This window comes from Barbus barbus (genome assembly GCF_936440315.1).
Source record: "Barbus barbus genome assembly, chromosome: 44".
Taxonomy (NCBI): Eukaryota; Metazoa; Chordata; class Actinopteri; order Cypriniformes; family Cyprinidae; genus Barbus; species Barbus barbus.
The window spans coordinates 21,641,169-21,668,869 of NC_136722.1; the positions used below are offsets into that span (position 1 = coordinate 21,641,169).

The 27,701-nt window shown below is 36.8% G+C and overlaps 3 protein-coding genes across 3 annotated transcripts in view; 1 reads left to right on the top strand and 2 right to left on the bottom strand.

Annotated features, from left to right (window-relative positions):
- The window catches only part of dnah5l (dynein, axonemal, heavy chain 5 like), a gene marked incomplete at its 5' end in the record, with an annotated part of 51,608 nt that extends 48,934 nt beyond the window's left edge, over window positions 1-2,674 (top strand). Inside the window, 3 exons of the mRNA XM_079407180.1 lie at window positions 81-289; window positions 372-593; window positions 1,668-2,674. Of these exons, the coding sequence (XP_079263306.1) occupies window positions 81-289; window positions 372-593; window positions 1,668-1,880 (644 nt within the window). The 3' untranslated portion in view covers window positions 1,881-2,674. The remainder of the gene's footprint in view (window positions 1-80; window positions 290-371; window positions 594-1,667) is intronic.
- Window positions 2,460-6,622, bottom strand: LOC306863057 (caveolae-associated protein 4a-like). The gene is made up of 2 exons (XM_079406218.1): window positions 6,069-6,622; window positions 2,460-4,183 (listed from the first exon to the last, which is right to left on the bottom strand). Exons 1-2 carry the CDS (start codon window positions 6,432-6,434, stop codon window positions 3,614-3,616), a joined length of 936 nt encoding a protein of 311 aa, XP_079262344.1. The 5' UTR covers window positions 6,435-6,622; the 3' UTR covers window positions 2,460-3,613.
- A 1,130-nt stretch (window positions 6,623-7,752) lies between these two features.
- Window positions 7,753-27,586, bottom strand: LOC306863058 (tomoregulin-1-like). Its single transcript, XM_079406219.1, has 10 exons — window positions 26,991-27,586; window positions 13,981-14,090; window positions 13,060-13,189; window positions 12,327-12,353; window positions 11,213-11,312; window positions 9,570-9,718; window positions 9,387-9,443; window positions 9,106-9,226; window positions 8,834-8,995; window positions 7,753-8,543 (listed from the first exon to the last, which is right to left on the bottom strand). Exons 1-10 carry the CDS (start codon window positions 27,142-27,144, stop codon window positions 8,468-8,470), a joined length of 1,086 nt encoding a protein of 361 aa, XP_079262345.1. The 5' UTR covers window positions 27,145-27,586; the 3' UTR covers window positions 7,753-8,467.
- Between the last annotated feature and the right edge of the window lie 115 nt (window positions 27,587-27,701).

Genomic DNA, 27,701 nt, shown 5'->3' on the forward strand with positions numbered 1-27,701 from the left:
AGAGAAACATTAACAATATCATCAAAAATATCTAGAAAAGATGCTTTGCATTGTAACACAATGAGTTTATAATCCCAAAGGTACTATAATAATGTCAGAGGATCTCCGCGAAGCTCTGGACAGCATGTATGATGCTCGTGTTCCAATGTCCTGGCAGAAGATCTCTTGGGAAGCTGCTTCTCTGGGTTTCTGGTTCACCGAACTGCTTGAGAGGAACCAGCAGTTCCACAACTGGACTTTCAGCGGTCGACCTCATCAGTTTTGGCTCACAGGGTTTTTCAATCCACAGGTGGGTCAATTATCTCATTTGACTCTGGTTCGGGTTTCAATTGATTCAGGTTTCTCTATTAACATATTGTTCTTCATTATAGGGGTTTTTAACTGCAATGCGTCAAGAGACCACTCGAATGAATCTGTCTAAAGGCTGGGCCCTAGACACCGTCATTCTGCTCAACGATGTCACTCGCATGATGAAGGAAGATGTCACAGCCCCCCCGCCAGGTGATGTGGGCGGCGTCTATATCTATGGCCTCTATCTGGATGGTGCTGGATGGGACAAGAAAAATGCAAAACTGACAGAATCATCTCCAAAGGTATTCTGGGAAAGGATAAATGAAGACAATGTGTGGCCATAAGTTTATGGATAATAGGTTTGGCTGTTTTAGAAGTTAACACAAAATCAAGACTGGCCATCACCAACAGACCTGGGACCGTATTCATGAAAATACTCTTAAAAAACATTATTTCTTACACTTCCTGTTTGTAAGAATAATCCTAAAAGAAATTATTGAAAAATTCAGAAATATTTTTTTAAATATTTAAATATATAATTTAAACAAATACTTAGATATTAAGAATAAAATGACAGGCTCTACCTTTAGGGAAAAAAAATACTTTCATTTTTATCTGAAAAAAAAAAAAAGTTAAGACATTTCTCATTTTCTTTAAGTTGATTATTAAAAACTCTATAGACATATTTAAAAAAAAAGACAAAATCCCAACAAAATTACTAAAACATTAACTAAAATGAAAATAGAAAAAAATATTAATTTAATATTAATAAAAATATTAATATCTCAATTATATTGTTATTATTAAAATAACACTGTTTGCTAGGTTATCCTAATTTTAAGATGTTTAAAATAATATTTACAATGAATTTTATGAAACAAATTTAAAAATTCTATTTATTATTATTTAGTTTTGTCTTAACAGAACTATCTTAAGAAAAAAAAGAACATTTACACAAAAGTATTTTTGGGAATACAAATCATTCTTAACTTTTTTCTAGACCCAGTAGTGTCTTGAATGATTCTCCTGACTGAACAACTCAGTGACTTTATCAGCAGTCTTAATTCCGCTAGTATTTTCCCCATTTGGTAAAATCTTTTATGATCTAGACAGACTGTGAAGCACTGCATATAACATAATATACAAAATATAACAGTCCAATATAAAAATGTTCTGCCTTATTCAGAATTTTGGTTTGTGTAGTTCTTTACAATGAATTTGTCTATTATACCCGTATAATAAAATAAACCACTTTTTGAAGCACATCCCATCATGCAGTGCTAACCTTCAGGGATCTTCCAAACCCCAAGTCAACTAATCTGTCATGTAAGACTGTCTTTGCAAATTCATGATACATGTATTATGTTGTTTGGTAGGTTCTCTTCACACCATTGCCAGTTGTGCATGTGTATGCAGTGAGCAGCACCACAGAAACCAAGAAGCCTCCCATTAATCTCTACTCCTGCCCAGTGTACAAGAAACCAAGAAGAACGGACCTGACATACATCTTTTCACTGTTGCTCCGGAGCAGCCAGAACCCAGACCACTGGACGCTGAGGGGAGTCGCTTTGCTCTGTGACTGTAAATAAACTCATAATGTAGTCCAGAGCTATTTTCACGCAAGAAGCTTGATTAAAAAAATAAATATATGCAAATCAATCAAAACAGGATTTTTTTTTTTTTTGTTAACTCCGTCTCTTGTTTAAGAGTGAGAAATTATTTCTCTGTTGGAACAATTTTTTTCTCAATTTTTCATCAATAATATAACTAGTCGTCTTGTTATTTTACATTTGTAATGTACTGACACTTGTGTTCTATATCTTGTGACTATTATTTTGCCATTCTGCTTTAGGGTGTTGAAATTGGTGAATTTTCACATAAGATGGAAGGGATTTTATTGTGAAATAGTTTTTTTTTTTTTTTTTCCTTGTTTGAAAGCAGCAATAAAAAAAAAGTTTAAATATACACAGATTTGCACAAACATGCTGCTGAGTGTAGCAGTTTTTCTTGAACTATTCAGAAATGCACCTATAGTAGTCTATCGGGGATTGCTATTTTTGCATTGCATTTGTTTATCCACATTATAGCAGCAGTGTCCAAACTGAGTATATATGATGAAAAATAATATATAGAAGAAACATAATTGTTCCATTACAACTAATGTTCTTGAGTGAAATATTCTTTATTGAGACATGCACTTTTCAAGCATTTCATAAAGTTCAAAGCGTGATTAAAACCGTGTAAAGACAATGGTGTAGTCATGGTGCTAGTCCATGCTTTTTATCATCACTACAATGATGCTGATGATTTTATCCATCCCCCAATAAAAAAGTTTGGAAAACTGCATAATGGAAAATAAAAAAGTGCCATACAGCAACACTTTATTTTACTACTGTGATCCTTAAAAATCAGACCGATTGCAAAGCTCTTATAATCAGTCTTGACTAATACTGATTATAAGTCAAGTTATTACTAATACACAATGCAATTTTTCCCAGAAACTCTTCAGAAACCAGCTGATTGAGTTAAAATATTTATTTAAAAATACTACAACTGAATGGTGATGTATCATCACCAAGGTTAGACTGCAAAAGTTGTTTTTCAGAGTTTACACAGAAAAAATATTGTTTATAAATGACTTGTCTGCACAGTTAGTTATATTCCAAAAACCACTAAATTTAATTCTTAACTCATCCACTGTTGACATGCTGGATGTCAGTTGACACCAGAATATATTTGAAGTCCACCAGAGAAAATCCAAAATCTACTTCTCTGTGAATTATTTGTAAATTCGGCCATTCAAAGAAATTTCTTCAAAATATTTTTACACACACCTAACAAATAATGTCAATCCATAAAATGTGCACTCAGTCATTTTTCCTCAAAGAATTTGACCCCTGAAGACTGTATAGAGACATCAGTGGTTCTACCTGAAGTGGATATCCTACCTTGATTTTTCATGATGCTGTATCCACTCCCACAGGTGACAGAATAAAGACAAAGAAAATCACTGAGTGCACCATGTTTTTGGCTGAATTTAAATTAGAAACCATAGCTTAGTCATCGCAGTACATTAGTTTAACATTTATAACCCTTCATAGTCCATAACAGATGTAAACAAGAAAAAAAAAAGAAAAAAACTATGGATTTTGTTTGTAATGTACAACTTCCTTAATTCGTTCATTCAGTTGTCGTTAGAACCATCCACTTATCCAGAAGCAATATCTCTCATCTTCCCAATCTTTCCACCTTCAAGTTCTCCATAATCGAATTCATATCTTTACACGAGTCTTTCCCAAATGTGACTGTCAAGACTTGCCGCTTAAGAAAGCTGCTTCATATCATACATCGGCACTTCTGATTCCTCGCCCTTGCCCTCGTCTGGAGCTTCTTGTTTCTTCGTTGGCTCCGTGTAGGCCACACCAGGGCTGGCCTTGCGGCCCTTCGGTGGTGGGACGGGTGCCGTTCCTTCCGTGGTCCCTTCTGCTCCTTCCTGACCTTCAGCCACCGTCCTTTCCTTCTTCAGGTTGAGTTTTGCTGGCACGGTTTTCGTCATGGTTTCCTTGAAACGCTCGCCAGACTGGCGGATTTTCTCACGCCTTTCGGACGATACTATGCGCTCACCCAGCTTGTTGACCTTGGTGCCCAGATTCTCTTTGGTCTTAGTCATGTTCTCACGGGAGAAGGTCTGCTTCAGGCTTTCCATGCGCTTCAGGCCGGTCTTCTTTAGTTTGGCAGCAGTAGATGAGTCTGCCTCCTCAACGACCATGTATTCCTCATCCGAGTCTGGAAGCGGGGCCTCTGGGGCATCAGGGTCTAAGGAAGCGTCTCCGCCCGTTGCCCCCTTCAGAGATGCTTTAGAAGCAGGTACAGCTGGAACCTCATTATCTCCCTGTGGAAAGAGAATAAATTTACCATACTTTTACCATGCATAGCACAGCTGAGACAGCTTAAATCAAATGTTATTAAGCTACTTAAAAGACAAAACAAAAATGCGCACATCCTACAACTCCATTCCATGAGTGTAGTTTATTCATCTACAGTTTGTAAAATGTTATATGTATATTTAATTATTCCATTATAGCTCTATACAAAACAAAATAATTATGTAATTTCGCAGTTCTCAAGAAAAATGTCGTTAAAACACAACTAACCATATAATCATGCTGTTGAATAACTCACACATCAACCTATCGTAGCTCGGTATATAAAATGGCTAGAATAAGTGATCATGTTACGTGACTCAGTCGTTGAGGTGACAGGCAGTGCTTTATTCACCAACAAAATGCACATTTTATATAAGAAAAAGACTACTGATAACAAACGGCCAATGTTCAATAAGTTATTAAAGACTCTGTCGACAGCTTTTTAAACCATCGCTCTGTCTGCACGATAGATAGCACTATATTAGGACATGAAGCTTCAGTGCAGCTCTCAGAATAACCCTGAACAAATCTGTCAGCTGTTCTCCTCAAGAGACCACCAAACCCATGGCCGCTAATTAAATGTAAGATATAAGAAAATATGTGCTAATTTGAGTACACTAGTTGCCTGTTAGTCTTCAAGAAAATGTCAGTTATATGGAAAATAGAAAACACTAGCCTGTTTCCTATGATAAATCTTCAGAAAAGTCAAATACATTTTCAACTAAAACATTTTAATTTTATTAATCTGAAAACAGTCTTAAATTCAAATCTAGTTACAGAATATTTGCAACAGACTTGAAGCATTTACTATCATTATTTCAGAATCTTCTCTTTAAAATGTATGAAAAATTGTCAATTATTTTATTTTTAATCATATTTTTTAAATCCCCTCTTGTTATTTGTTATATCATATTGCTATAGGATTATTTGAAATTTAAAAAAAAAATCAAATAAAAAAAAAAACCAATTTGATTAATTTTAATGCATTAAGTGCTTTTGTATAGAGTAATTGGGCTGTCCTAATACAAGCTACCCAAATGATTGTCAAGTTATTTCAAACAATAGCAGATCTATTGGAGACAGAACAGTATTTCCAGATTTAGCAATGAAACATTCCTCCATGATGTCATAATTCTGTACTCGATTTTAATCTGATTTCAGACATCTAGGCTCGTTTTAAACAACAGTGATATTCCAAATAAGGCTTCATAGTTCATTCTCTTATGCACTAAAGAGTGTATATTAATTCATTTTTACTCCTTCATGGATCACATTACATGGTTTATCTGTGTGTTACTGCAGACATCCTGCCTCATATCAGATAAAATGGCCGCCAACCCAATCCTCCATTCTCAGTGGGGGCTGGCAGAACATTCCTGCTGTATTGCTTTTGGCTGTAGGCCACATGACCTTCTAATGTACCAGGATTTATCTTGGATCATGCAAGACCTTGTATCTTGAAACAATCTGTCTATCATTGATAGCCCCATTTGCGCAAGTTGAAATGTTGTAGGACAAGCTCAGAGTCAAAAAACAATTGGATGCATGGCGTTTCAACCATGACCAAAGGAAAATGGTCCGTTATTGTAAGGTATGCTCGCAAAATTAGACCTGCTTTAGAGATCCAAACTTCATATGGAACCCAGAAAAACCCAGTTCAAAAGCTGAAATGCTGTAGGACAAACTAAGAGTCAAAAAACAATTGGATGCATGGCGTTTCAACCATGACCAAAGGAAAAATTCCACTATTCTAAGGTACGTTTTCAAAATTAGACCTGCTTTAGAGATCCAACCCCAAAAATCCAGTCCAAAAGAAAACATTCACATGCCATCAAAAGCATAGAGTCTTACCTGGTAGATGACGACACGGAACTTGTTCTTGTTCAGCAGCTCAACTTGGGTTTCCTCCACTTTCTTGACACGTATGTTCTGCTTCTCCACCCGCACACGAACGTCCTTGACGTGGCAGCTGACCTTACGTGTTTTCTCTAGAAGTTTCTCCACGGTGCTACTCGTCGCCGTGTGCTCCTTCGTCAACTTCACCACGTCCACCTGGATGGACTTCACGGTGTTCTCCAGCTCCAGCTGCCTTTCCTCCATGCGTTGCTGGCACGCCTGCACATTGTCTATGATCCCAGACACCCTCTCCAACAGAGTGAAGATGTTCAGGGTGCTGGGCTCGTCCGCCACACCTGCCAGTCCCAGTTTGTCGGCCATGCTTGTCCTTGTAACTCAGTGAGGACCCTAGATTAGAACAGCCGAAGGTCTCAGGTCCTGCTTCGGTGGATTTCTGTTGGTGCACAAGGGGGTGTTGGGTTATGGGGTGGGTTGATAGATCGTGGGGCCGTGGTGGGCCCTGGAAGACGCTTGGATGAGATGGACTCGCCCTCTTGACTGGACGTTCTGGAGAATATAGAAGCTCCTCCCTTCTTGTATATAGGGAACACAAGGTTCAAAGGCCAGACACACAGGGAACGACTGGAAAAGAGGGCAGAGGGGTTGGAAGGGGGCACCAAACCAACTCACCATGAATTCAGCGTTATAAATATCCACAGTAAGGTGACACCTTATCATTTTTAGAAGATGCGTGTGCAGCTGAGATAATGGAAACCCCCTTCGTTCTCATCCGCACTATTTATTTTACAAAGAGCTATGTTTCCTTAAAGAAAAGCTAATGGCAAGGTCATATTTTGTTAAAAAGCATAGCAGAAACAATACCAAGACGTTCCATCATTGATAGTCATCTGATGGTCCAACTTTAGCCATAAGGTTTCAGCTTTACCATTACCAAGTTTGGGAAATTTAACAACTGAGGAAGCAATTTGCTAACAACCATGTCTACAATGCTTAAAGATCGACCTCAAGCATGATTTTAATATCTACGTTGCAACCTGGGAAAGATGATCCACTTTAAGATGGACTGTCCAAACCCGTGAAATGATGCCACCAGCTGCAGTCTATTCTTAAACACCGAGCCGTCTATAATTACTCATCACTCATGTCATGGCAGAGCGAGGCTTACTTAATTCTCCAGAACTCTTCATTCAGCTGATACTCGACACCACTTTCCTACACACAAAATCTCACGTGAGCAAACAGTCAAACTTTTGTGGTCAGATCCTTTTTCTGCAAATAGCTGCTTCTCAATGCAATCTGTCATTTTAGAATTTGAGAGCCTATGATGTCACTTGCTAAGATGGCTTGCTGTCTTCTGTGGAACACAAGAACATATTTTGTCTTTAAAGCTGACATTTTTCAAAATATCTTCTTTGTTTTCCGCAGATGAAATGTCATACAGGATTGGAACCACATGAAGGTAAGTAAATGGTCCCTTTAAGATGTTTTGTAAAATTGTAACTGCGTCCAAACTGGTTCAAACCTGACGGTAATGATTTAAACATGTCAAATTACAAAACACTTGAACTGGATTCTTAAAATTAGATTACTCGGAGATTGTGAAACTTAGGACAAGCCACATCTGAATTACTCAAGGTTTAACAACTAACTTTACACCAAGTGTACAGGCAACAAAAATATCTGTAAGACTGAGAATTAAATTTTATTAAATCTACAGCACTGGACACAGTTTCACAGGTCATGCGATATGCAGTTCATAGAATTAAATTAATGTCAATAATGTTCGTTTTAACATTAACAACACCGATAACATTAGAACATAAAAACTACAAACATTTCAACATTGATAAGATTAGCTAGTCAAACACGTTGCATTTCATTCTCTGGAATTCCCTTCAAAAGAAACTGTAAACGTCATCACTTCGTCTGCAAACGTCCAATTAAATTTGGTGTTCAGCTATGTTTGATTTGAGGAAATAAAAATCAAATCAAAGGGGGCCGTTAAAGACAGTCCAGAGTTGATATTTTCAGTAAAGAAGCACGTTCCATGGAAATAGAGGACGTCCGTTCTTGCGGTACAGTTGGTGTGCCGAGAGTTACATTTAACAATACGTGAAAAAACCTGGTACCATGATCTAAAGGAAAAATAGAAACGAAGAAACTCGACAAAAAGAGCTGGCTTTTATCATTCATTTGACAGTGTTTGCCACTGACATCAAGTACCTAAAATGTCCTGAAAACAATAAGGCACCATCCAATAAAATAATAAAATTTAATTTATAAATTGATAATAACCTTATTGTCCAGAGTCAAGAAAGCACAAAACAAAAAAGCACATTAAAACTATAATCCACTCGGTACAAAAAGTATAAAAAAAATCAAATAAAAACAAGCTACATCATCCTTGAAGAGTTGTTTGATGAAAAGTTCTGCTTTTGCCGTCTTCCACGATTGTTCTTAGGGCATTTCCTGAAAAATAAATCAATATTTTTATTATATTAATTTCAATAAAATAAATAAATATATGATTAATAGTACACTTTTACTCAAAGCTCACTTTAAAACACCATCGAGTGTTTGTAATAACATCCTTTTGCGTTCACGTGGAATTTCGTCGTTTACTGTTGTTAAAATATGCTATTTGTAGCCTTTTTTTATCGTTGTACAAATCCGCATTTCAGATGTACACATTCATTATTGTTATGAACATATCCAAACCCCCCAAATGTTATTGTAGTGAAATTTTATAGATTTTTTACCTGGTAATACACATGACAACTGCCACAATAATGGTGATCTGCACGGCTCCAATGATAGCAGCTATGAGCACATAATGAAGTTTCTGACCACTGGGTACCACATACAGGATGTTAAAGTCAGCGATTTCATCACACTGTGTTCCCGTGTAACCTGAGTCACACCTGTGGAAAAACAAGAAACCATCTGAAACTCATTTCCCAACAAATGTCCTTTTTTAATGAACACCTGAAGGATGCACACAGATCCGTGTAACCAAATACCAGACGCTCACCGGCAGGAGGCAACGCCGTAATTAAATTCACACTGGCCATGAACGCAGAAGTTGGCGTAGTCGTCCGTGCAGGGAACGGGCATCCAGCCGTATCCTTTTCCTTCACCGGCTTTTGCTGGGTCTGGAAATACAACAATCGATTTTAAACTCCAATGCTGAAAGTAGCAGATTAAGCTCCTAGATAGCTTTGCTTTAAAACGTTTCATTAGATGTTTTTCACCATGAAATATTTCACATTATGGAGGTGATTAAAAGATGAAGATGATTAGGAATGTACTTGCCAATCAATTCTGGCTTGTAGGGAAGTCCAGCTTCAGTTTTCTTAGCTTTGTCTTTATCTAAATGATAAAAAACAAACATGGACTGGCTTTGGTAGACATCCATCATTCAAAATCTCACATTAAAAAACGGACTATTTGGCTTGCTGCATTATTTGCAGTGCTGTGACAGGATCAGGATCTGACCTGGGCATCTCCCTAAATGTTTCACATCAATCTGTTCCTGCTTCATGCAGGACGCCTCTCGCACCAGGCAGGGGTTATGGTAGGAGTTTCCGTCTGTGCCACACACTGGATTCTCATTGTGCCCACTGCAGTCGATTTTACACGAACAGCTGCAACATTAAAAAAAGAAGAATAGGTCAATTTAAATGCTGCGAGTCTCAACTGTGCTATGAATTATTCAAAGGCCAAACATTTTGCTGGTACAACAGGCTCTTTAACAGTAACAAATGTTTTTAATAAAGCCCTGAATATACCAGAAAGTAAGCTTGTTTCAGCCACAGTGCAAAAATATTATTCCAAAATTAGTGCGGTCAAACGATTAATTGCAATTAATTGCATCCAAAATAAAAGTTTTTGTTTGCATAATATATAATGTGTTCTGTGTATATTTATTATGCATATATAAATACACACATATACAGTATGTATTTTGAAAATATTTACATGTATTCATTCATTTATATTATAAATAAATATATTTAATAAGCATAACATATTTTTCTGAAATATATACATGCATGTGTGTGTATAATAAATATATACAATTGTGAGATATAAAATTGCAAAAGTCTGAATTATGAGATATGAACTCAATTTGGTCTGAAATGTGAGTTTATATCTTGCAATTTAGACGAATTGCAACTTTACATCTTGCAAATTCTGTTATATATATATATATATTTATTTTTTACTTTCTTTTTCCTTTTTTTTATGCAGTGGCAGAAATGGGCTTCCATAAATCAGGGTTATTATAATTAACTAAAACTAAAATGATTAAAAAAAATTAATTACTTTACTGAAAATAAACATGACTGATATTAAAAAAAAAAAAAAAAACTTCATTAAAATATTAAAAAATATATATATTTTAGGTAGTGGTCAAGGCAACATTTTCATTTAGATTAAAAACTAAAATAACAAAAAATAAACAAACTAAAACTTAACTACATAAAGATGTTTATAAAAAAGAAAAAAAAAATTAAATACTAAAACTTAAAAAAAATAAAATGAAAATAGAAAACAACATCGAACTCAAAATATTAACAAAAACGATAAACGATAACAGCAAATCAATGATACTAAAGCAACTGTAAGCTTTATTAAGACCAGCTGTAGATTTGACCATACATCAATAGTAAATCAATCGAGACCCCTGTTAGAGCTGCCTGTGTAATTGTCTCCCCCTGCTGGCTGAGATAAAGTAATTAATTAGCTGTGAGTGTTTGAGAGCTGACTCGGATTCTTTTTCCCTGGGCTCCTGAATCTCATGTCCTTGGAAGCCACAGTGCTTCCTGGAGTTAGTCCATACTGTTCATTAGTGCTTGGCAAGAAAATGCAAAAGTAACATGAACCTGGCACAAAAAAGTTTTGCTACGCTTCCCCGTCTCATGGGAGTAATGCTATTTTCTGGGCTTTGATAAAACTGATTTCTTTCCAGCATTATTCACAGTGGCAGTTGTTTCCAATGTTGTAAAAAAAATACAAAAATAAAATGTCATATATTAATTACTTTAAAAAGCTGGCATGAAAAAGCACAAGACTTATTAATTAACGACTCCTGACAACATATGCAGAAATCATAAAGGAATGAATGCAGCACGTACGAGTCTTCATCCTCTGCGTCTTCATCGCATTCGGCGCCGTACTTGCAGTTGCTGCATTTTGTGATTTTCTTGCCTGAATCTGTGCCTGATCCTTCATATTCTGTAAGACAGTGATAACACAAGTTAAATTAAGGTTATTTAAAAAAAAATGCATTTTATTAAAGCATTTTCATTAGCACCGAAGAACACTCTCAATATCTGTTGCTGCCTTATTTACATGATATACTTTTTCCAGCTGTTTTCCTCCTGGTTGTCCTTCACAGTTGTCCATTTGATTATAAATGGTCAAATTAATTAAAGACACTTAAAAAACAACAACTTGATATTGAAATATGAAATTATAGAAACTTAGGTAATAAAAACGTTTATAAATAGTTTTCTAAAAAGCTTGGCATGATTATAATAATATCATTAATGTAAAAAAATCTATTTTAACACTATTTATACATTTAATATATATTTTAATATGCATTTTAAATAAACATTTTATATTATTATTAATATATATTATATTATTATTACTATATTACTATTATTATAAATATCTTCATTATTTCCTTATCAAAATTCATTATTTTATATATATATATATATATATATATATTTTTTTTTTTTTTTTGTATTGTATAATATTGTTGTTATAAATATCTATGTTATAAAAATTTAGAAATTCTGGCACTTAAAAATGAGAAATGAGACAAAGTTGAAATCTACTATAATCTTTTATTTTTTAATGTAAAAGAACGATTAAAAATACTCAGTGGCATAACATAGATTTTCGAAGTGGCCACTGAGCGAGTACATACTCAGCAGCACTCGAGTTGCGTTCCTGCAGTGGTCTGTAATTTGCTGTAATAACAGCCTCTAGAGCGGCCTTCATCTTTAAAACCAGAGGGGAGGTTCAAACCCAGCGAAGCGCGGGGGTCACTCTTTTATCACAGAACTGGCAACTTCAGCATGATGGGCTAAAAATAACCTCAGATGGCATGTTTTGGCCGATCTACAGCGCTCCGGAGTGATGGGAGGTGACCCGTTCCTGGGATAATTTGAAGTCTGTAGGTCTTACTGTTGCTGCTTTATGGTCAGAAAAAAATATTAGGAAAAGAAAACAAACCTCCATCTCCAGATCCCGAGCTGCTATCTGAAACAAGAAACAAGTAGGACTGATTATAACTTTCCATTTATAAATATATCAATATATGTCTAGAGTGTATACACGGTAGCAGTAGTGCATAGTCCTTGTATTATGTATTATTAACATGCATATCAAATTATTATGAGCCATGGCATGTAATTTGTGGATGAGAAGTAATCATGACATTAATTAGAGCTAAAAATAAAGGTTGTCATGTATCAGATCACACTGCTCATTAGAGTCTGTAATATAAAGCCTCTGCATATACACAGGATGTTAAAATAGCATTTCTGGACCTCAGAAAAATCACTCTAATTTGCAAAAGTTTATGTCTCTTGATGGCAATTTTTGTCACCAGCTGCCTGTTAGAGGCTCATCAAAAATCCAAATTTAAGCATATAAAAAATAAATACATAAAAATATATTTTATTTAAAGTATAAAATGGAATCTGGGTCCAACATTATGAGAAATGTCACTGAAAATGACAAATATATATATATATATATAAAATTTACTTTTAACTATTAATATTTACTTTTTTAACTTAACACCAGCCACCCCAAAAAATCCCTATCTCAGACCAATGCTGATTGTTGCAGCATCTTACAAAAATGCCTGTGACTTGTTCTATTAAAACACTCTGTAATATGAACTAAGACAGAAGATTTCAGGTTTTCATTTCAGGAAGTGGAGGAGACGGTCTGGACTCACCAGGATAGCAGGGGCCCTCAGAGGCCAGAAAGATGGGTCTCTGCTGGGTACAGGCTGCTTGTTTCAGATAGCACTCGTTCTGATAGGTGTCTCCGTTTGTACCGCACACAGGGATGTAGTTCTTAGTGCACTGCAGCAAACACAATACATGTGAGAGGATTCTCAGATTCAGCGAGGAAATTGGTGGTTTTGAATGCAGTATTGAGTTCAGCCACTTAGGATTTTTCACTTTTAATGTGTTTGAAATGGCTCACTGATCAATGAGGAGGAAAATGAATGCAGGTAAATGCTAAAGCATCGATTCAGCGTTATAATTTAAGTGATTTCCTGAAGGTCAATCAAGAAACAGAAAATTCACAATGTTCAACGATTTGTCTCAGAGGATCAAGAGTGGACAGAAGCCATCAAACCAGCAATAAGTACATGATAGGCTGTGAATTAAAGAATAGTTCACCTAAAAATGAAAATTTGCAGAGAATGGACTCAACCTGAGGCCATCCAAGATGTAGATGAATTCGTTTCTTCATCAGAGTTGGAAAATGTAGCATTACATGACTTGTTCAGCAATGGATCCTCTGCAGTGAATGGGTGCCGTCAGAATGAGAGTCCAAACAGCTTATAAAAACATCACAAGTAATCCACACGACTCCAGATGTGAAAAGCTGATTGTTTGGAGTCATGTGGATTATTGTGATGTTTTTATCAGCTGTTTGGACTCTCATTTTGACGGCACCCATTCACTGCAGAGGATCCATTGCTGAACAAGTCATGTAATGTGAAATTTCTCCAAATCTGTTCTGATGAAGAAACAAACTTATCTACATCTCGGATGGCCTGAGGGTGAGCAGTTTTCTGAAGCATTGGTTTCATAAAAACAGAACAGCATTACAAAGTAATAAATAAAAGATGTAAAATGTGTACCTGAAACTGGCATACACATTTGATGTCACCGCCGTTGTTTTGGCAGATGCCATTGTAACGGCACGTGGTGGCATCACACACTCGCAGGTCGCTCTTCTTCTCTGACAGATCTGGTAAGAAGACAAAACAGAGACTGATTAAACACCAAATATCGCAACAATTTTTACTTGTATGCTTGTTTATTTTAACATTTCATGTGAAGCAAAAATCTATGGAAGCCCTTTCACGCCACAGAATAAAAAAATAAATGAAAAAAAAAAGTTTTATTGTACTTCTGAGTTAATAACGCACAATTTGTACTTTTTTCTTACAGAATTGCATGTTAAAAATATGTTTTATCTCGCCTCTTCAGGACTGAACTGCCACTGGTGCCCCCTCAAAATACTACAAGTTCAGGTGGCCAACAAATGTCTGTGTTTAACGAGTCTAAATGTGGTTATGTTGTGTTAATGAGGGTCCATATGAATGTTCACCCATATACCATAAACCGACCTTCTATATCTGGAACCAGGAAGTTCAAATTTTAGTCCAGAATCAGCTTCATCCACTCATTATCAAAGCTGTGATCTGAAATCAGACTGCTGCCCAGGAAGCAGCTGTACAGAGCATGTGTCCAACAGCTGTCAACAGTCAACTGCCATTCATATTTCAGACCACTAGCTGTGAATATGAAGCCTATTAACAGAAATTAAGCAAGGCCAGATCCTCCATCTGACACACAGCTGGGACTGACAAACCTTTGAGACCGGGTTCAAAAAATTGTTCACCCAAGAATGAAGCGCCTGTCATTATTTATTTACCCTCAAGAAATGAATACTTTTATTCAGCAAGGATGCGTTAAATATGACGATAAAGACATTTATAATGTTACAAATTCAAATAATGCATGTTCTATTCATCAAGGAATTCCGCAATGCATGTATCAGCATTGATAATAATAAGAAATGTTCTGTGAGCAGCATATTAGAATGATTTCTGAAATATCATGTGACACTGAAGATGAGTAATGATGCTGAAACTTCATTGCATCATAGGAATAAATTACATTTTAGAATATATTCAAATACAAGTTATTTTAAATTGTAATAATATTTCACATTACAGTATATTTAATCAAATAGATACAGCTTTTGTGAGCAACAGACTTCTATTAACTCCAAACATTTGAAAAAAAGAAAGAAAAAAATCTATCCATCATTTATATATTCAGAATTTTAAAATATTTTTGTAAATACTATATTATAAGTACTTTACTTTACTTTACTTTACTTTAAATTGTATATTATAGTTAATGAATGGGTTAACCTGTGTTTGTAATATTGCTTTGAATGAAATTCAAAATGTTTTCATTTTTCTTAATTCTCAGTTTTTAAATGGATCTATGCAAACAAAGCACTTCAAAACAAGCACAGCAGCCTATGACAACAATTCAGGATATGAATGAAGATTTCATATAAATTAAGAACAAAGACGCACCCCAAAGCAGGTCAGTGGCCATGCAAATACAGGGCAGCGGACAGCCGTAACCCTCGTGTAAATGCAGACAGATGAGACTAGGCGTAGGACAGCCCGTTAATGAGGAGCAGACACTTAAAGCCACTACAGGCGTAGGACAGCCCGTTAATGAGGAGCAGACACTTAAAGCCACTACAGACGCTTCCTGGCTCTCGGCCGAGCCGCGTGTGCATTTGGAAAACTGCTTGAATGCTGCGGCCACAGAAACCCGGCCAAGTGGTTTTGGAGACATGAACTGTTCTAGATCAAACCAATGCACAGACTTCAGACAAGAGAAGTTTGGAGAAGCAGCGGCTTGAGAAGTTAATTAATCAGGCTGTTTAAATGAGATGAGAGGTTAATCTGTGGAGGTGTTAAAGTGCTGTGATAAATGATGTGTTGGGTCTGGCACCTGTGGGAATAGACCGACTGATAATAAGAACGCTGTCAGAGTGAGCTGGATTTCACAGCCTGAGTACAGCAATAACAGTCATAAAAGTTTTAAAAGCAATTAGGAATAAAATCTTCTTAAGGCAAGAAACCACAGGTGAATAATCTATATATATATACATATATATATATATATACACCAGTGCAGTCAAACGATTAATCGCATCCAAAAAAAAAGTTTTTGTTTACATAATATATGAGTGTGTACTGTGTATATTTATTATGTAGATATAAATACAAGCACATGCATGTATATATTTAAGAAAAAAAATGTTATGTTTATATATTGAATATAATATAAAATATAATAATATAAATATATAAATGTATATACATGTAAATATTTTCAAAATATATACTGTATGTGAGTGTATTTATATATACACATAATAAATAAACACTTAACACACACATTATGTAAACAAAAACGTTTATTTTTTATGCGATTTATCGCAATTAAACATTTGACAGCACTAAAATATTATATATATATATATATAGCTGGGACCACAGTCTCAACGGTTACCATTAGTAACACACTACACCGTCATGGATTACAATCCTGCAGCACATGTCCAGGCCCGTCTGAAGTTTGCCAAAGACCATCTGGATGATCCAGAGGAGGCATGGGAGAAGATCATGTGGTCAGATGAGACCAAAATATAACTTTTTGGTATAAACTCCACTCGCCGTGTTTGGAGGAAGAAGAAGGATGAGTATAATCCCAACAACACCATCCCAACCGTGAAGCAAGGGATGGAAACATCATGCTTTGGGGGTGCTTTTCTGCAAAGGGGATGGGACGACTGCACCGTATTGAGGGGAGGATGGATGGGGCCATGTATCGTGAGATTTTGGGCAACAACCTCCTTCCCTCAGTAAGAGCATTGAAGATGGGTCGTGGGTGGGTCTTCCAGCATGACAATGACCCCAAACACACAGAAAGGGCAACTAAGGAGTGGCTCCTTAAGAAGCATTTCAAGGTCCTGGAGTGGCCTAGCCAGCCTCCAGACCTGAACCCAATAGAAAATCTATGGAGGAAGCTGAAACTCTGTGTTGCCCAGCTGACAGCCCCAAAACCTGAAAGATCTGGAGAAGACCTGTATGGAGGAGTGGGCCAAAATCCCTGCTGCAGTGTGTGCCAACCTGGTCAAGAACTACAGGAAACGTCTGACCTCTGTAATTGTTAACAAAGGTTTCCGTACCAAATATTAAGTTCTATTTTTCTATTGTATCAAATACTTCCTTCATGCAATAAAATGGTAATTAATTATTCAAAAATCATACAATGTGATTTTCTGGATTTTTTTTTTAATATTCTGTCTCTCACAGTTGAGGTGTACCTACGATGAAAATTACAGATCTCTCCGTTCTTTGTAAGTGGGAAAACTTGAAAAAATCGGCAGTGTATCAAATACTTATTTGCCCCACTGTATATATCAGTGGTGGGCTGTGCATTTTACACCTAGGCCTTCAATGGCATCCTACATGAATTAATCCACCTCTTAATACCATCATAAGTATTCTGAAATGTTATGATTAAACATGCAAATAAGGCATTTTCTGAATAAATATGCACTAATTTGCATACTTTCACAGAACGGAAATCTGAACGCTGGATAAAGCCAGATTCAAAAGTCTTGTTTGTTTTTGGTGATATTAGAGATACAGGTTTTTACAGAGAGGTTTTTGAATATGTCTTTTTTATCATAAAATTACTCAAGTTTCTTCCAAACAGTTGCTGGACTTCCATAATATGTAAAAAAAAAAAAAAAAACAATACTATGGAAGCCAATGGCTACCATCAACTGTTTGGTTACCAGCATGCATCAAAATGTCTTCTTTTGTGTTCAACAGAAGAAAGAAACTCATACAGGTTTGGAACTACTTGATGGTGAGTAAATTATGACAAAAATTTCATTATTGGGTGAAATATCCCTTTAAGTTCCATAGCATACATTTAGAGCGATATTTAATGTTGTTGTGAAAAATGCTGTAAGAATAGCTATTATTTTAGTTCAGTTCAAGTTTTCAATGTAAAAATACACAACTGCATTCACTTTACAATTATATTATTCATGCTAGTCTGCTTCATATTAACAAAACAAGTTCCTCTACTGAACAACCAGCCAATAAGGCCTAACCTTCGCACCAAACCTAATTCAACTCCTAGTTCCTTCATGGGACATTCCTTAAACGTCCCTCATCCGAACTGACCCATTTCCATCTGCAAATCTCCAAACAAACAGAGCACAATGTGTGTGGGGCAGAAATGGGGCAGAGGGGAGACCCAGATCTCACACTGCGCAAAGATAATCAGAGCAGCGACGGAAATCAATGCCGTTTGAAAGATAAGGACATCAGTCCATTCCCTGTAGCCAAACTGCTCATCCACTCAAGACCAGTCGATACTCATCTCCTCAATGGGTCAATATCAGTGGGGATTTCTTTAAGACTGCAAGGGAAGCTCGGCTTCCCCTGTAACGTCAAAAAATTCATGGTCAAATATGTACTATTGTGTTAACATTTTATTGATTAAAAATGCGTTAGAACACGTTCATCTCGAAGACGAGTTCGTTCAGAATCAGCTACATATAGCAGGTGACTCGATTTCCTTCTCATATATTCCCGTAGCATCAGTGTATTTGCCTGTTGAAGCCCAGCGTCCGTTGACTTCAATGGGGCTGCTTTGAACAGTTTTTTTCAGTGCTTCGAAACTAGACGGTCATTGGATAAATGCTGCGATTATGTCCCGCCCCCGGACGCTCAGCGTCTCTGGGGGTGAATGGAGGAGTGGGCGGGGCTGGACTCCGGGCTTCTGCGTGATGATTGGAGGGTCTGTCGAAAGACTGCATCTCCTTTTGATTGACAGCGATTGTGTCCTATAAGAAGTCATTGAAGCTATTCGAGCTCAGTCCCATAGCAGATTTTTGCAAGTGTAGTCGAAAGACAAACTGCTGCAACCTATTTCTTGGTATTTGCTTGGCGAAATTGCCAGTTTTCATCATAACAGGAGAAAGCTGGGTGATTACTTGGTGTTCCTTAACCCACCGGTGCGGGCTGTGTCGTTTTTCTTTGACGCGAAACTAACTAAAATACTCCACGAGTTTTGATGATGTTCTTCTGGACTTTTTATTCATTAAAAAAAAAATATTCTTAGCTCTTTTCAACAACAATACTAATAAGAATAATAATATTTTTTTAGCAGCAAATCAGAATAGAATGATTTCTGAAGCATCATGTGACTGGAGTAATGGCTCATTATGAAGCTCATTGTGCAGGCCTTTGTCTTCTCAGGTGTGAATGTGAAGGTTGACGCCTTCTCGCATAGACCCTTTTTACTCAAAAAGTGTCTTAGGAAATTTAAATCAATATATTGTTTTCTGTGAGCAAATAAACAAGATGATTTTCACGTTATTTTGAAGCAAAAATGCTAGGCTACAAGATCCAGTTCTCAGAAGTCTTGTGAACAAATGTTCTGTATGTTTTTTATGGCCTTATTTCAGTGACTTTTTCACTAACCACACATAAACGTTGCTTTCTCGAAAACAAAATCAAGTGCATAAATGCTGCTAACATATTATTGTAGCCCAGTTTGTGCTATTTACAGTGTTATTAGACTTTAGCCATTTATATATTTATAAGCAACTGAAAAAAGCACAAATGTCAGGGCATGTCAAAAAATCTCCAGGCCCCCAAAACACCCTCAGACCCCAGGGGGTTAAAGACATGGAGCTGGACAGTGTTCTTTACAAACTGTTGTCATTAGTGGCAACAATTGGAGCTACATCTGCAGGTGTAGAAAGGAGCTTCTCCTGTTTAAAGCGGCTCAAGTCCTACACCGTACACTCCTTCTTCAGCAGCTTATAACATTTCACACATTTAAAGATGTTTTTGAAAGAAGTTCAATGCAAGTACCATAAATATGAGTCTAAAGGGAGCTGTGCTGCTTTTGCCATGTTATGCAAATGCAATTTTAATGACTGTGCTAGACCAGCAACATGAACCAGCCTGAACCAGTATGGAAATTCAAGCATGACTTTTCAGCAGGGATTCTTGTGGAGTCCAGCGCTGCGAAAACAGCACAAAAGCACAGCATGTGGAAAGAGTCGGGTCAAAATACAGTTTTACATTCAGTTATAGATGGCATATATATATATAAATACATTATATTTAATATAATTATTACTATAATTATAATTATTAGTGGCAGTAAATGTTACAAAAAATTGCAAAAAAAAAAAAAAGAAAAAAGAAGCGTTCTTCTGATGAACTCATTCAAAGGATCCTAAAAAAAAAAAAAATGTATGATTGTTTCCAGGAAATATGAAGCAGCACAACTGTTTTAAACATTGATAATGATAAGAAATGTCTCGAGCAACAAAAGAATTGATATCAGATATTTGATACTGATTTTAGATTGACTTTATGGATCACGCAACTCTGAAGACTGGATTAATGATGCTGAAAATTCAGCTTTGCATCACAGGAAACAAAAAAACTCTTTAAAATATATTAACATATAAAATAGTTATTTTAAATTAGAAAAAATATTTCACAATACTACTGTTTTTACTGTATTGGATGATTTATTATCATCAAATAAATGCAGCCTTACGAAGCAATTAAAAACAATTAATAAAAAAATCATTAATCCATAAAAAAATCATTTCAATATATATATTATATGTGTGTGTGACCCTGGACCACAAAACCACTCATAAGCTTTCCATTGATCTTTGGTTTGTTAGGATAGAGCAATATTTGGCAGAGATACAACCATTTGAAAATTTGGAATCTGAGGGTGCAAAAAAAAAAAACCTCGCAATTAAAGTTGCCCAAATCAATCAAAAGTGAAGTTTTGATATATTTATGGTAGGAAATTTACTAAATATCTTCATGGAACATAATCTTTACTTAATATCGTAATGATTTTTGGCATAAAACAAAAATTGACAATTTTGTCCCATACAATGTATTGCTGGCTATTGCTTCAAATATAACCGTGCTACTTATGACAGGTTTTGTGGTCCAGGGTCACACACAATTAGAATATGGTGAAAAAGTTACTTATAATGTAACTTATTTCAAAAAGTGAAACTTTCATATATTTTAGATTCATTACATGTAAAGTAAAACACTTCAAAAGTTTTTTTGTTTTAACAATGAAGTAACCCAATCTCTCACCGCGTGCGCTCCGGGCTGTGCTTTAATTGTACAACTGTAAACTGCTGCGAGGGACGAGAGCATTATACGGGTTTTCTCCATTCTGTAGTGCCTCTTTGCCTCCGGCATATTAGGGACACACAAAAAAAAGACAATACACTTGACTGGAGAGGAAGACTGTTAGAGCACAGAAATTGGGTGATGGGTAAAGCTAAAGGACAAAGACACTTAAAGCTACTTCAAAGCAGCAAAATCTATATCATGACCAGCAATGCATTGCACTTTGGTTTGAGGGTTGCGGTGGTAAACATCCTAAAAAGAGTGGACGACTAGAGCTGTTGTTAATGAGTCCCAACCAGAATCCACTGCAGTCGACTTGTACTATTATAAGATCAGTCAACTGTTATGTTGAGATCAAAAAAGTCGTGATACGGATCTCTTAGTCTAATGTTGTAAGATCAAACATTCAAAGGTATGAAGCTATCAGCCATTACTGTGAAGGAGTACAACGCTTGTGCAGTCTAGTGGTCAGGAACCGCCACCGATTTGATCTGCAAGATGGTTAGTAACATTAATTTAAAGTGATAAACTTGGTTTAACCTCAGTTTGGCAGTGAATTATTTGGAGAAATATATCCTCTAACATCTTAAAAGTGTTTCACCGCAATCCCAACAAGTTATAGTCTTGTGGTAAAGAATACCACAACTATATTTACAACCTATATACCAGAACCATCAACTGGAGGTAGGAACTGGTTCTTCTGAAGTACGTAACAGAACTTTAACCATCAAAGTGATGGTGTAACTACAGATGTAGAAGGAAACAAAGGCCTACCAGCATGGTCCACTTGGCAGTGTCTGTGGGTGGGAGTAATTGTGGTTTACTGTGGGCTGGTCCTCTTTCAAGGCACCATCTGTGAAGGGCTTCCTTAAAATAATTGCCTCTTAATTATACGCCGGTGTGCAACTGACAGAATCCACAAGCATGACATCAGAGCTAAGCACTTTAGGACCAAAAACACACCGTGGTATGGTATGACGCAAAATGTTACATGACAAAAACAAGTAGGCTAATTATAGAGCTAAGTACATCAAATATCTTAAATGAACAAGCATTATTGGTTTGTTTTAAATGTTAAAATACTTTCTCATTCCAGATTAATATGTAAAGACAAATCTAAGCAAATTGTTAGTTTATTTTTAAAACATTTGTGGAAGCATTCTGACCAGCTCCACATAGCAACACTGGCTAAACCAATGGTGTGAGTTTGAGGGCGGGGCTGTGTGTTCTTCTGACCAATGGCAGAAAGGGGAGTGTTTGGGAAGCCTGATTGAAAACAATCGTTAGGCCCCTTCGACTGTGCAGCGCTGCTTCAAGTCGAACGCGCCTATTATTTCTGTGACTCTAAACTTTAAAATAAAAGGTTCCAAAAGTTTTTTTTGCACGGATGCTATAGAATAATTATTTTCCCTAAAGAACTTAAAAAAAAAAACTTTTTTGTTTTTTTTACACACTCCACACTGACTAAAATTCAAAAAGTGAAAAAGCATAATAGGACCCCTTTAAACTGAAATTAGAAAATCCTTTCTGTTTTAGCCGCTGAAATATTGTGCTATGCTTAGAATTTAAGGAGCGTTTAAGCAGATACAAGTTAACAGTCTTTAACTGTTTAGCTGGTTAAAAGGGCAAAATGTATCATTTCTGTGCCACTAATCACAGAAATAATGATTGTTTTCAATAAGGTTTCTCCAAACACTCCCATTCTTCCATTGGTCAGATAGCCCCACCCTCAAACTCACACCATTGGCTGAGCCAGTGTTTCTATGTGGGGCTGAATGTTTTAACAAATGTTTTAAAAATGTCAACTGATGGTGTACTTCGATTTGTCTTTGTATATTAAGCTGGGATTAGAAAGACCTTGGTGGCTTCGGTCTAGAGACGCTTCATTATTGTGCTCTTAGAATTTAAGCTGAACGTTTATTTTAGCTGAAAAAGTTAATAGGCTATTCTTTAATTGTTTAACTTGTTTAAAGGCAAACGGTCTCATTTCTGCAGCACCACACTCTTTAAAATAAAAGTGCTTAATTTTATCTGTGGTTCCATGAAGAATGTAAAATGTACATTTTCTTCAATGTAAAAAAAAAATCTTGTTTTGGTGTGAAGGAGATTTTTATAATTTAAAGAACGTTTTTCCACTGAAGTTTCTTTGAATGTGAAAGGTTCTTCATGGAACCACAGATAAAATTAAGCACGATCCTATTGTTCAATATTCTTGGGGTCAGAATTGTTATGGCAATATTGACGAACTTGCCGTTTTGGTAAGGGGCGGGGCAATACTTAAACACCGTCTAAGATGTTCGCCAATCACAACGCACTGGGACAGCTAACCAATCACGACACATTTCGTTTTTCGTAAGGCGGGCCTTCATCAAACCAGTAACTAATCAAGCCGTTTGTACCATGCAGGGGAGAAAGGTATTGTAATAATGTGAATTATGTGAAAAATAATGCGATTTTCGAACCACCAAGCATGAGAGCATGTTCTAGTACACCCCCAAAACAAAATCAAGACTTTGTAAAAGAGCATAATAGGACGCCTTTAATGTACAAAACCAAATCTAAGTAAAGTTTACATTTTTAAAACATTTGTTGAAGCCTTCCGACCAGCACCACATAGCAACAACACTAGCTCAACTAATGCTACTAATTTGAGGGCGGAGCTATCTGTTCATCCTGACCAATGGCAGAAAGGGGAGTGTTTTGGGAAACCTGTCTGAAAACAATCCTCTCATTAGTTCTGTCTCTACACTCCTAAAAATAAAGGTTCCAAAAGGGTTTTTTGCAGGGATGCCATAGAAGCACCATTTTTGGTTCGCAAAGAACCTTTCAGTGAATAGTTGGTAAAAGAACCATTTTAATTTAGTGTTAAGAGTATTTTCATGATCTAAAGAACCTGTGCAATGAAAAGATTCCATGGATGTTAAAGCTGCTTCATGGAACCATCAATGCCAATAAAAGAACATTTATTTTTAAGAGTGCAGTGGAGCAGAAATGACACATTTCACACTCTAAACCAGCTAAACAGTTCAATTCTATCTGCTTAAACATTTTCAGCTTAAATCCACTTCGTCTAACAGAGAAAGCCACCAAGGACGGGCTAAAATAGCGTGACAACATGCAGGGTGAACATATTGCCTTAAATGGGTTCGCAAGCACCCGCTGCATGCACACGAATGCATTATGCAAAGCTTTGCAATACCGGTTCCCTCCGGTCGACCCCTCGCCCTGTCACGGTGGACGCCATTGATTTCAGACCTACGGGCTACTGGGAAGCTATGTGCATAAAGCATCTCTCTCGCACTGGAGTGATTTAGAGGCCGTTTGTCTGTTCAATGGAAAGCCATTAAAGTGACTGATGAGTATAAGAGTTGGGTTTTCATATCCAGCCTTGCTTTAGAACCCCCGGCATCCTTGAATACAAAACGGCGGTTGCATGTCAATTTATATTCTCAGATGCATGCGCTTTGTGTTGTGAGCGATGTGCGTTTCAAGAGCGGTCTGGAAATGGGCTGAAGACTACTTAAAGAAATCATTCTATGTAGCTTCAGAGGTTCTCCATTCATGAGTGTCTGTTCAGATCAGACAAAGATTAGAGCTCTGATTGGTAAGAGCACAGGATGTACTCAACAGTAAATGCTATTTAAAACACATTATCTAATGACATTATTCAAATGGCTTATTTAAAGAATAATAGATTAGATAGAGATTAGATACACTTAAAGTGAACAAGTAAAGTTTCTGTTCTCTTGCTAAGGTCAGATTGTGATGTCATTATGGGTCATGGAGTTACAATGGTATGCATGCACATCGACTTCTATGTATAAATACGTATAAATATTATACATTGTATTAATGACATATGTTAATATTTATTACAAAAATATATGGGGTAAAATATGTGTTTCAATATAATTTAAAAAAAATTATAATTATTCATTAATGCAAATAAAATGCAACTGACAATGTAATCATACTTGGTTAGGAAAGCAAAATAAATTGGCCTATAAAATTAAAAACAATGCGAAAACACTTTGCATGTCAATGAAACAACAGTATTTTAGTGCACATTTATGTCATTTGGTAGTATACTAATATAATATTTGGCCCAACGTTTTATGAATTAAAATGCAGTTATTTACAGAAGTAATATTTTCATATATTTAGCACATTAAGATCACAATAATACTAATATTTTTCACTCAAAAGGCTATTTTGTTCCTTTGGTGCGCTAAACAAACTTTCAAACTGTGTTGCATCGCCAATTCAATATAAAAATCAAGTTCCTGAGGCAAAACTCCTCTTCTAAATCAGGTAAGCAATTTGATATTCATCTAAAAAGTGAGGGTGAAATAATTGCATTCTAATTTATCATTTGCTGACAACTAAAAGCAAGAAATGAAAGCAGAGATGCAAGCATAAATATTGATTAACTGAGATCCAGGATCAAATTCCAGGAACATCATCAATACAGAAATCATATCTGGGTTTTTAATATATAAAACGCAAAGACTAACATGACAATTACATGCACTTCGCAAGGTTCGAAACTTGCCAAAATACATCCACTACTGCACTAGGCCATTTAATAAAAGAAACACCATTAACACAGCGGTTAATTAGTGACACTAAGGAGAAGGGCATCAATGAAGGGTGCTTTTTCTGCTTGTGGTCAGTACTATCCAACTGCTGAGGGCAATTCGGATGCCCCTGAGACTTGCTCCATTGTGTTCCTGCCTTTAACAAAACCAGCCCGGCGCTTATGCAGGACATCCACTGATTAAACCGCTGGTGCCTGGAGCTTTGAATCTGAAAACACTGGCACACAATGGCCGCTATTGTCAGCTGCTTTCCTTCTATTAATTCTAGGTGACAAAAAGGATGTCAGGATTTTAAAAAGACAGTCAGCGAAGGGAAAAGGCGCCCATCTGGAGAGTTTACATTATATATAATGACCCAAAAGACAGAGATGAGCTTTGTGTTAAAAGGTTATGTTTTAAACGGCTGCTTATTTTAATATACGGTCAGTGTGTAAAAAGTAAAGTGCACGCATACTAGTTGAGCCAACAGGACTAAAATATGCAATATCCATCTGAGTATACTAACAAACAAGTTAAAGCTTTATACATTAGCAGACAACCTAAAAATCACCAAATGTTGCAAATCAACTACCAGGACAGGGCATTAACTCCACTAATCTTTAAGACAATTACTTAGATACGCTTGGAAACATTCATTATTCAGTCTATAGGACAAAAAACACATGTTTCTAAAGGACAAACAAAACAGTAAATAAGACAAACAGGCCTCGAGCCCCCCATTGGTCGCCATACGGGACAGTACAGACAGCGGGCTCACTGTTGCCTTCCCAAGCCGCATGCATGTGGCTTAAAACATAATAATTTGCCTATCCTTGTGCATAAAGGAACAACCATACACAAAGCTATAAAACCCCAACAGAATCTCATTTATAATAAGCACTTTCCTTAGCTGAAGAGAGCATTTGTAGTCACCCCTGATCTAATGAGAGTGATGTTATAGGGTGGGGTTCACTCTTCTTCCCTTGATATTGTCTCACCTGATCTGGTGCATCAAAAGATGGATGCTTCACTTCAGCCCATGCAAAACCATTCAAAGGTGAGGTAATACATGCACGCAATTCAAAATAGCCCATGCATCAGTTTATTTGACAGGAACACATAGTAGTTTCATTTTAGCATCCCTACTACACTGCCTACATCTCGTAAGCCTCCAGAGGCCATGCTTGAATCTCCATCTGCAACAAAGATACAAAGTGAGCATGCTTTGGTTTTCATGCAACATATTAAATAGTGAACGCATACCTAAGCAGCCTTTGCCTTTGCCGGACACACAGTCAGTGTTCTGCGGGTTGGATGATTGGACGGATCCCAGAGCTGGGCTGAGGATGACGGTCAGCAGGCAGAACACAGACAGTTCTGGTCGGGTCCACCTTACAAGCCCGGTGCCCACCAACATGATGTCCCTGTATCTCCTCTTTGACCTGTTAAATAAAGGTGCAGGGGAACAAAAGAGGAGCAGGCTGTGGAGGATGCGGAAAATATCCCTTTTAAAACGTGTTTGTGTCCCAAGAAGGCCGACGGAGCCTTATAAGCATCCCTCCGGTTAAAAGCAAGCGTGCATTTCGATCACAAGCACATCTGCGGGGCTTCGCTGGAGCGCGTCTCAATAGCAGCTCGCGGAAGCCTCTCGTTCTGTCTTTGTGTGCATCTCTCAAGCGCGTCTGTTTTGCTATTTGTGAGGAAAAGGCGACGCGTATCGACGGTTTAACGTCCTTTAGAAATTGTTCGTCCTCGGGTGTCTTTGCTATCCTTTCGCGTCGGGGTAATATCGCGATTCTCCTTGCCCCAAATCCCAACAACAAAGGGTCGGCACGGATGGGTTGACGTCACGTGACTCTGGAACCACCTCCTCCCCCAAATTCCCGGAGGAAACTCAGGACCCCTAAAAAGCTGCAAGCCTACAGCTGGGCCATTATTAGGATGCAGTTCATTCCCACGTGGGGTGAGTTTATT

Coding starts and splice junctions, on each gene's coding strand:
- LOC306863057 (XM_079406218.1), bottom strand. CDS start 6,434: ATGGCCGACAAACTGGGACTGGCAGGTGTGGCGGACGAGCCCAGCACC. Junction 4,184..6,068: donor TCCGTGTCGTCATCTACCAG/GTAAGACTCTAT, acceptor CTCTTTCCACAG/GGAGATAATGAGGTTCCAGC.
- LOC306863058 (XM_079406219.1), bottom strand. CDS start 27,144: ATGTTGGTGGGCACCGGGCTTGTAAGGTGGACCCGACCAGAACTGTCT. Junction 11,313..12,326: donor CTCGGGATCTGGAGATGGAG/GTTTGTTTTCTT, acceptor ACTGTCTTACAG/AATATGAAGGATCAGGCACA. Junction 9,444..9,569: donor ACATTTAGGGAGATGCCCAG/GTCAGATCCTGA, acceptor TTTATCATTTAG/ATAAAGACAAAGCTAAGAAA.